A 9,405-nucleotide genomic window follows, 5' to 3' on the forward strand; every position below is an offset into this window, starting at 1 on the left:
TGGGGGGAGGAGGGCCTGCCTGGGGGTCCTGGGCCAGGGATGTGCCCACAGGCCTCCCTGTAGGTGGGGCAGGAGCCGGGGCGGCCCGCAGGTTCCTTGGAGGGAAGGCCCGGCTGAGCCGTGGGGCGATGGGGGGCTGCTGTCCGGGCTTTGTGGCCCGTCTGTGGGTATTCCGGGAGCAAGAACGCTCCGCTGCCATCTCCAGGCCCGATCCTGGGTTTGCAGGGCTATTTTACCAAGATTAGGGGAGGAAGGGGGACAGGGTAGGCCTCGGCTTAATCCGGAATCATTGGCTGCCCGTGCGGGGCAACGGACGGGCTTCGGGGGCTCCTGGGGGGCATGGAGCCACCCGCCACCCCCCTCGGAGAACCGCCCTCGTCTGCGGAGGGCGCTCAGCCTGGGATGGCCGGGTGCAGCACCCCAGGAGGGGGCCTGCGAGCCCGGGGTGGTTGACAGCCTGGGACAGCGTCCTGCACGGCCGGGTTCTGCCGGCCTCTCACCTCCTCCTCTCTGTGCCCAGAACTCCAACGTGGAGAACCTGCCCCCGCACATCATCCGCCTGGTGTACAAGGAGGTGACGACGCTGACCACGGACCCTCCCGATGGCATCAAGGTCTTTCCCAACGAAGAGGACCTCACGGACCTGCAGGTCACCATCGAGGGCCCTGGTGAGTGTGGGGTGGAGCAGGGAGGGGCGCGCTTGCTAGACTTTCCTAATGTGGGACGAGAGAAGGGAGGCCCATTGTACACTGGACTCTGTCAGCTGCTGGGGACCTAATGGCAGACGGGACAGGCAGGCCTCTTCCTCTGCAGGTGCCCGGTCTGCAGGGCAGAGCCTCACAGGTGACAAGTAACCGTGTGCACTTCTGTTAGCCAGGGAGACAGGCCTGGTGGCCACGGGAGCATTCGATGGGGGCCTTACCTGGGGAGGGGCAAGGCTGGCAGACAAGGCTCCCCCGGACCTCCAGGGGGTGGGAGTTCAGGGGGTGAGTGCAGCCGCACAGCCTGGAGGGCGGGGTTGGCTGGGACCTGATTCCGCAGGGACAGGCGCTGGGACGGTCACAGCAGTATCGGGTGGTGCGCGTAGTGGTCCATCGTGCAGACCTGCCACCATGTTTCAGGTGCACCGCCTTCTGTTATTAACTTCCACAGAGGAAGCCGAGGTGCTACAAGAAGGTGGTGAAGTGCCCAGTCGGGAGTGGGGACCGGGGGTGGGGGACGGGGGCCACAGTGGAGGTGATTCCTGCTGTGCTTCATGAGGGGGGCGGTGGGGGATGGTGGGCACTTCATAGAAGCAAAGAAGAAGAACCCGTGAAGCCATTAGGGAGCAGACCTTATAGGGCAGGGGTCCTCAAACTACGGCCCGCGGGCCACATGCAAATACAAATATTGTATTTGTTCCCATTTTGTTTTTTCACTTCAAAATAAGATCTGTGCAGTGTGCATAGGAATTTGTTCATAGGTTTTTTTTAAACTATAGTCCGGCCCTCCAACGGTCTGAGGGACAGTGAACTGGCCCCCTGTTTAAAAAGTTTGAGGACCCCTGTTATAGGGCCTCTGTAGGGATTTGGAGAGGAAGCTGTTGGCGGGTGTGAAGCAGGTGTGATGGTCCCTGCAGAGCTCACTATGACTTCAGTGGTGGGTGGGAAGGGGGGGTAGAAGCTGGAGGCGGGCGACCGCTGCGGGCACCCTGTGGTGGGGGCAGTGGGTGGCCCTGGAGGCGAGCTGCCCGGTGCGGAGGGGTCAGATGTTGGGACGGCACAGGAAGGCCCTGGGTCTCGAACACACCCACGGCTTTCTGGCTGGTCAAGTGCGAGGCCGAGAGCCTTGTCTGTCACTTGCCCTCAGGGCTTCCAGGTGGATGTTTTCCTGGGAGCACAAGTGGGTGTGTTGGTGCCTTTTGGGAAGGGAGTGGGGCTGGGGCTTCACTTGGGAGAGGAGAGGCGTCCAGGGTGCAGACCAGCACTTGGGGTGATGCCAGTGGGGCCATGGTCGGGGGCTAACGCACGGGGGTGCCTGCGGACCCCGGGGAGCCTAGCCCGTCCTGCTCCCCAGTCTGGAGGAGGCAGCAGGGAACTTGCATTACAGCCGGAACGAGGAGACGGGGCTTTGGGGGTTTGCGGGTGCTGGGAGTCCTGTGCCCCCTGACCTGGCCCCCTCCCCACACACAGAGGGGACCCCGTACGCCGGAGGCCTGTTCCGTATGAAACTCCTGCTGGGGAAGGACTTTCCTGCCTCCCCGCCCACGGGCTACTTCCTGACCAAGATCTTCCACCCCAACGTGGGCGCCAACGGCGAGATCTGCGTCAACGTGCTCAAGAGGGATGGACGGCGGAGTTGGGCATCCGGCACGTGCTGCTGGTGAGTCCGGCCCTGGGCCCCGTGATGGCCGAGCGTGGCTTCTCTGAAGTCAGCTCTGGTGGTGGGGGGCCCACGTGGGAAACCCAGGTTCCGGCTTTTCTGGAAAAGTGAGGCGTTGGCCCTGCCCGGTGGGCCCAGGACACCGCGCACGCTGTACAGGGTGTTCAGGGCCCGGGGCACTCCGCGGTGAACGGTGGTGAGGGACGAGATGTGACTGTTCTGAAGGGCACAGTTGGCTGGCTGTTCAGTAGCCACAAAGTTTGTGCAGTCGCCTGTCATTCCAGAATGTTCTCACAGAACATCCTTTCTCAGCCAGGGGTGCCCCTCTGTAAAACGGGCAGCGACAGGCAGGCCAAGATGGAGGTGCCCTGGACTGCACCCTGCTCCCAGGGCCTTGCAGGCCTGCTGCCTCCCTACCCCTCAAGCCTAAGAATTTGAAAACTGAATTTAATGAGCCCCTGGGGCAGGTGGTTGGGAGGACAGGGAGTTGGGTTCCTGCAGGGCTTGGGGGAGGAGTGAGCTCCAAGGTAAACAGACCTCCAGCCCTTCCCTCCTGCCTAGTGTCAGTGCTGGCTGCCAGGGGACACGGATGGCCACCAGGGCCTCTGGCTTGGGGCACAGTGGTCAGATGAGGGTCAGGCCTGGGGGCCTGCTTATCACAGTGATGTGTGCTGGGCCAGGTGCTGGCCCCGTGACAGGCCAGACAGGTCAGGGCACCTGCTCCCTTTTAGAGGAGGTGGAGGGGCCCCTTACATCCTGGTGCCTGTCGGGTGTGGTGCTGCCCAGCCCGAGTCTGTGACTGCACTTGGGGTTCCTGCTCACCCAGTGACAGCTCTGGTTCACCCATCTTTCTGTGGTTTTGTAAAAGGAGCTTGAGTCCAACAGGTCCAGGTGTGAGTCCTGAATTGTCCCCATCACTCGGGTTGGGGAAGCCCTTCCCTCAATCACTGGCGTTTTGGCGTCTGGCCCCCCTGACCCTGGCTCTCTCCCCACAGACCATCAAGTGCCTGCTGATCCACCCCAACCCCGAGTCCGCCCTCAACGAGGAGGCGGGCCGCCTGCTCTTGGAGAACTACGAGGAGTACGCGGCCCGCGCCCGCCTGCTCACGGAGATCCACGGGGGAGCCGGTGGGCCCAGCGGCCTCAACTCTGTCTCTAAGTTATTTAAGTTATGGCTGGGGTGGGGGAGGGGGGCACTGGGACCCGGATTTGTTTTTCTAAATAAAGTTGGAAAAGCAAGCAGCTGTGGTGCCTCTTAGTGCCCAGACCAGCCTCTGCCGGGGCTCAGAGCAGCTGGCCTCCCACCCTCAGGTCCACACGCCGTGCCACCCCTCAGCTCAGCAGGCCCCTCATGGAGCTCTGGGGCCACCTCTGGTCTCGGCTGGTGAGGCGTGCTCTGGATTAACCAGGCGATGACGTGATTGCAGGAACATACCCCAATATTTAAGGTTCTGCCCCTCTCCAGGGGAGGGCATGGGAGCTTCCCGCCGGCTTTGCCTCAGTTTCTTGTCCATTATCCATCATTTGGTTGGCTTGTGTAGGGCCCCCAGGGCACAGGGTCAAAAATTATAATCCCTGGCCAGGTGGCTCAGTTGATACAAACACCATCCCATGCACTAAAGGTTGCAGGTTCGATCCCCAGTCAGGGCATACAGGAGACTGCTCATCTGAGTTTTCCTCTTTCTCTAAAATCAACTTTAAAAACACCCTTGGGTGAGGATTTTTAAAAAAAACTCATAAAATAAAATGACCCAAATGTTCAATAGGTGAATGAGAGAAGGAATTGTGAATTCATACGATGCAATCTCACTCAGAAAAGTATTGATACAGAAAACATGGATGGGTCTCAAAACTATTAATGGGCTGAAAAGTGTAAAACATTCAATCCTATTCGTATGAAATTCTAGAAGAGGCCAAACTAATCACTCATGGCTGAAAGCAGATCACTGGCAGTCTGGGATCAGGGAGGCACAAATGAGGGGCATGGGAAAGTTTTTTGGGGGGAGGTGAGCATATTGCAAGTCTTTTTAAAAATGTTTTTTTATTTCAGAGAAGAGGGGATAGAAACATCACTGATGAGAATCATTGATTGGTTGCACGCTCCCCAGTGGGGATCGAGCCCACAACCCCAGGCATGTGCCCTTCACCGGAATCAAACCCGGGACCCTTCAGTCCCCAGGCCCATGCTCTATCCACTGAGCCACACCAGCCAGGGCTATTCCAAGTCTTGTTATGGTCCCATGGATGCACAAATTTGTCAAAACTCACTTAACTATAGCCTGTTCCAGTATGGCCCAGTGGTTGAGTGTCAACTTATGAACCAGGAGGCCAGGGTTCGATTCCCAGTGTATACATAGGGATGTCTGTGTGTGTATATATGATATATTTTTTTTTTTCTTAAGGCAAAGATCGCCATGGCCAGTATGGTTCAGTTGCTTGGAACATGTCTCCCAGCAGTGGAAGGCTGTGGGTCAGGGCACATAGATAGGCTGTGGGCTTGACCCTTGGTGGGGGCACATACAGGAGGTAACCAATCGATGTTTCTCACATCAATGTTTCTCTCCTTCCTTCCCTCCCTCCCTCCCTAAAATAAAAAAAAGCAAATAATTTTTAATTTCAAGGGCAAAGTTTCTACTAAGAAATGGCTCCCTTGCCCTAGCCAGTTTGGCTCGGTGGATATAGAGCATAGGCCTGTGGACTGAAGGGTCTGAGCTTCGATTCTGGTAAAGAGCACATGCCCAGGGTTGCAGACTCGATCCCCAGTATATACATAGGGATGTCTGTGTGTGTGTATATATATATATTTTTTTTCTTAAGGTAAAGACAGCCCTAGCCAGTATGGTTCAGTTGCTTGGAGCATGGCTCCCAGCAGTGGAAGGCTGTAGGTCAGGGCACATAGATAGGCTGTGGGCTTGACCCTTGGTGGGAGCACATACAGGAGGTAACCAATCGATGTTTCTTACGTCGATGTTTCTCTCCTTCCCTCCTTCCCTCCCTCCCTAAAATAAAAAAAAAAGCAAAGAATTTTTAATTTTAAGGGCAAAGTTTCTACTAAGAAATGGCTCCCTTGCCCTAGCCAGTTTGGCTCAGTGGATATAGAGCATCGGCCTGTGGACTGAAGGGTCTGCGCTTCGATTCTGGTAAAGAGCACATGCCCAGGGTTGCAGACTCGATCCCCAGTAGGGGGCATGCAGGAGGCAAACGATCTATGATTGTCATCATTGATGTTTCTCTCCCTCTCCCTTCCTCTCTGAAATCAATAAAAATACATATTAAAAAAATAAAAAAGGGCCTGACTGGTTTGGCTCAGTGGATAGAGCGTCAGCCTGCGGACCAAAGGGTCCCGGGTTCGATTCCAGTCAAGGGCATGTACCTTGGTTGCGGGCACATCCCCAGTAGGGGGTGTGCAGGAGGCAGCTGATCGATGTTTCTCGATCATCGATGTTTCTAGCTCTCTATCCCTCTCCCTTCCTCTCTGTAAAAAAATCAATAAAATATATTTAAAAAAGAAAAAAGGCTCCCTCTCCAGTCCTTTCTTCCCAACACCCAGTACTCTTAATCAGGACAACCAATGTTATCACCTGCTTGTATATTTTTCTCTATGACCTCCTGGTTCATAAGTTGACACTCAACCACTGAGCTACACTGGACGGGCAGCAAATTTAAATATATATTCTTCTAGCCCAGGCTCAGTTGGTTAGAGCAGTGTCCCAATACCCCAGGGTTGTGGGTTTAATCTCCAGTGGAGGGACATAAAAGAATCAACCAGCCCTAGCCAGGTTGGCTCATGGATAGAGTGTCAGCTGTGGACCAACGGGCCCCAGGTTCGATTCTGGTCAAGGGCACGTACCTTGGTTGCAGGCTCCTCCCTGGTCGGGTGCGTGCAGGAGGCAACCAGTCGGTGTGTTTCTCTCACATTGATGTTTCTCTGTCTTTCCCTCTCTCTTCCACTCTCCCTAAACATCAATGGAAAAATATTCTCGGGTGAGGATGAACAAAACAAACAAAAATAGGTAGTTCCGCCCTAACAGGTTTGGTTCAGTGGATAGAGCTTCAGCCTGCAGACTGAAGGGTCCCAGGTTCGATTCCAGTCAAGGGCATGTACCTTGGTTGCGGGCACATCCCCAGTGGGGAGTGTGCAGGAGGCAGCTGATGGATGTTTCACTCTCATCGATGTTTCTAACTCTCTATCCCTCTCCCTTCCTCTGTAAAAAATTCAATAAAAGGTATTTTTTTAAAAAGGTAGTTCCAATAAAATGACGTTTAAAAAAAAATCAACCAGTGAATGCATAAATGGGTGGAACAGCAAACTGATGTTTCTCTCTCTTCCTCTTAAAAAAATTATATACTCGGCCTGCAGGGACTGGGCACGGCTCCCGAGTGAGCCCTCACTGCGAAGTCCAGCTCACTCAGGGCCACCATCTCTGAGTTAAGGCAAAGGCGAGCATAGTGGTGTCTGAACTCCCTGGCCTCCCCGCAGGTGGTCTGCTGCACCGTGGCCCTTGGGATGGATGGATACACACACACACACACACACGTATATATATAATATACCAGTATATACACATTCTAAGCAACTAGCAGCATCCGGTACCCAGCAGGCCACCCCTGGAAGTCTATCCCCATCAGCACTGCAGCCCTTCCCTGCCCAAGCCACCTCTGCCTGATCCATAGAGGTGTGCCTCACGGGTGTGCTATCCTTCGCATCACCCGTCCCGGACCCCCCGACCATGCTGTCATGTGTAACCTTCGCCAGTGCAGATGCCCCGGGCATCTGGGTGCAGGGAGGTGAGGCGGACGTGGCACTGATGGGTCTGCCCTTCACTGGCAGGTATGGGAACTGCGGGAGGGTTCTGGGCAAGGTTGCTTCCAAATAAAACAAAGGTCTGGCAAGAAGTGGGCAGGGTCACATGCACTCACTGGGAGGGTTGGAGGGCCAGGAGGAACTCTGCCTTTGCATGCAGTCAGCCCCTGGAGGCAGGGCTTTGGGCCCGGAGCCCAGCATGCGTCCTCAGAGGCCCTGGACCAAAGCTGTGGAGTGGGACAGGAACAAGGGTCTCATCTCTGCAAGGGTCCCCGAGGGCAGGGACGGGGGTCTCCTTGATGCTAGACCCTCGGCCTCTGGCACAGTGGCTGGCACAGAGCAGGTAGGAAGAAAACGTGTCAGGACCTGTGATATCAGTGACCGTCCCCCAACATGACCTGTTTCTGTATCTGTGAAGTGAGGATGCCACCTTTGGGGCTGTCTGGGGCATTTGAATTTGAGAAGTGGCCATTCCGCACATGTATGTATGTATGTATACACACACAGGGCATGTATGAGAGGTCCAGCTGCTCACAGGGCTTATGTTCTCCACTGAATGACGGAGAACTTGCTGTGTGCAGGCTCTGGCCTCAGCACTGTGTGTTCATTCACCCCCTGAATTTTCACAACAGATGCAGAGAGGTCTAGTTACTTGCCCGAGGACACACAGCTAATGGCAGAGGTGGTGGCTGACACCTGTGATCACAGGTTGATAAATACCAAGAGACTTGAGGCACCCAGGCAGGGTAAGAGGGTGAGAGGCTACGACAGTGGTCGGCAAACTCAGTCAACAGAGCCTAATATCAACAGTACGATTGAAATTTATTTTGAGAGCCAATTTTTTTAAACTTAAACTACTTAATTAGGGTACTTCTAAGGCTTAGGAAGAGCCACACTCAAGGGGCCAAAGAGCCGCAGTTTGCCGACCACTGGGCTAGGAGAATCTTTTTTTTAAATGTATTTTTTATTTCAGAGAGGAAGAGAGAGATAGAAACATCAATGATGAGAGAGAATCATTAATTGGCTGCCTCCTACATGCCCTGTACTGGGGACCGAGCCCACAACCTGGGCATGTGCCCTAACTGGGAATCGAACCGTGAGCTCCTGCTCCCACCTCCGCCGGCCACAGACAGGGCTGGAGCTGAGGTGCAGTGAGCGGACCGACCCAGTGTGCTGGCTCAGGCCAGGCCCACACCCCTTAGGAAATTCACTCTAAATGTTCAGGGATAGAAAACTCACGTAAGGTCTTGAAGCGGTCAAGTCCTAGCAGTGTGGGATTCTGAGGATTTTCCTTGTTCAATCTGCACTTTCTGATTTGACGCACTGTGGTCATCTGATGCACTGAATGTAGGAATTGCACCAGCCCCCAGCCCTCCCCTGGGAGCACGGGGAAAACTCACGTAAGGTCTTGAAGCGGTCAAGTCCTTCTAGCAGTGTGGGATTCTGAGGATTGTCCTTGTTCAATCTGCACTTTCTGATTTGACGCACTGTGGTCATCTGATGCACTGAATGTAGGAATTGCACCAGCCCCCAGCCCTCCCCTGGGAGCACGGATGCTGGGCCAGCCACAGTCACTAGAGGTCTGGTTACTTGCTAGGGTCTCCCTGCCCCAGACCTGGCCCCTCAGTCCCAACACACTTTTGTTTAGTACCCGTGGGTGTGGGAGCCCCTAGAGGCAAGCTGACAGTTCTAGCGACAGGGCCTGGGTCCCACACACTGAGGCCAGGCGAGGTTGAGGAGAGCTGGCTGACACTTTATTGCTTTGGGGGGACGGTTGCTCAGGAGCTCTTGGTGGGGCGGGCCCGCTTCCTCTTCACCATCACGGGCTTCTGGCTGCGCAGGATGGCGCTGGCCCTGCGGATGGCGGCCATGCGCAGATCCGGGCGGTACTTGTTCTTGCGGATCATGTGCCGGATGCTGCTCAGGGTGGCCCGGGCGTTCTTGTTGATGGTGGTGCGCACGTAGGAGGTGGCGGGCTTTCGCTGGCCTAGTGGGGGCAAAGGATCAGTGAGATGGCCTCAGCCTTTAATGCACTCCCAGGTGTGAGGGCACCATGGCATCCTGAGAACCCGAGTGCCACGGCTGTAAGCCTGGTAGGCAGCCAGCTCCATCTCCACACAGATTCCCAGGACAGCCCTGGCTGGTTTGCTCAGTGGATAGAGCGTTGGCCTACAGATCATGGTTCAATTCCAGTTAAGGGCACATGGGCACATGCCCATGTTGTGGGCTCAACCCCAGTA

The 9,405-nt window shown here is 55.4% G+C and overlaps 2 protein-coding genes across 3 annotated transcripts in view; one reads left to right on the forward strand and one right to left on the reverse strand.

Moving 5' to 3' along the window:
- Positions 1 to 4: 4 nt before the first annotated feature.
- UBE2S (ubiquitin-conjugating enzyme E2S) lies at positions 5 to 3,766 on the forward strand (the record flags this gene model as incomplete). Its single annotated transcript, XM_014537330.1, is given in 5 exon segments — positions 5 to 668; positions 2,172 to 2,321; positions 2,324 to 2,361; positions 3,357 to 3,512; positions 3,698 to 3,766. Coding segments are annotated over 5 exon segments (1,077 nt in total), but the record flags the coding sequence as incomplete, so codon positions are not given.
- A 5,131-nt stretch (positions 3,767 to 8,897) lies between these two features.
- Positions 8,898 to 9,405, reverse strand: part of RPL28 (ribosomal protein L28) — a 3,193-nt gene continuing 2,685 nt past the window's right edge. The window contains exon 4 of one of the 2 annotated variants that reach the window (XM_014537321.1): positions 8,898 to 9,055. In XM_014537321.1, the coding sequence (XP_014392807.1) occupies positions 8,944 to 9,055 (112 nt within the window). In that variant the 3' untranslated portion in view covers positions 8,898 to 8,943. Of the gene's footprint in view, positions 9,153 to 9,405 lie in introns of both variants that reach the window. The other variant, XM_014537322.1, reaches the window with a different exon arrangement.

The sequence above is a fragment of the Myotis brandtii genome, unplaced genomic scaffold (assembly GCF_000412655.1).
Source record: "Myotis brandtii unplaced genomic scaffold, ASM41265v1 scaffold1763, whole genome shotgun sequence".
Classification (NCBI taxonomy): Eukaryota; Metazoa; Chordata; class Mammalia; order Chiroptera; family Vespertilionidae; genus Myotis; species Myotis brandtii.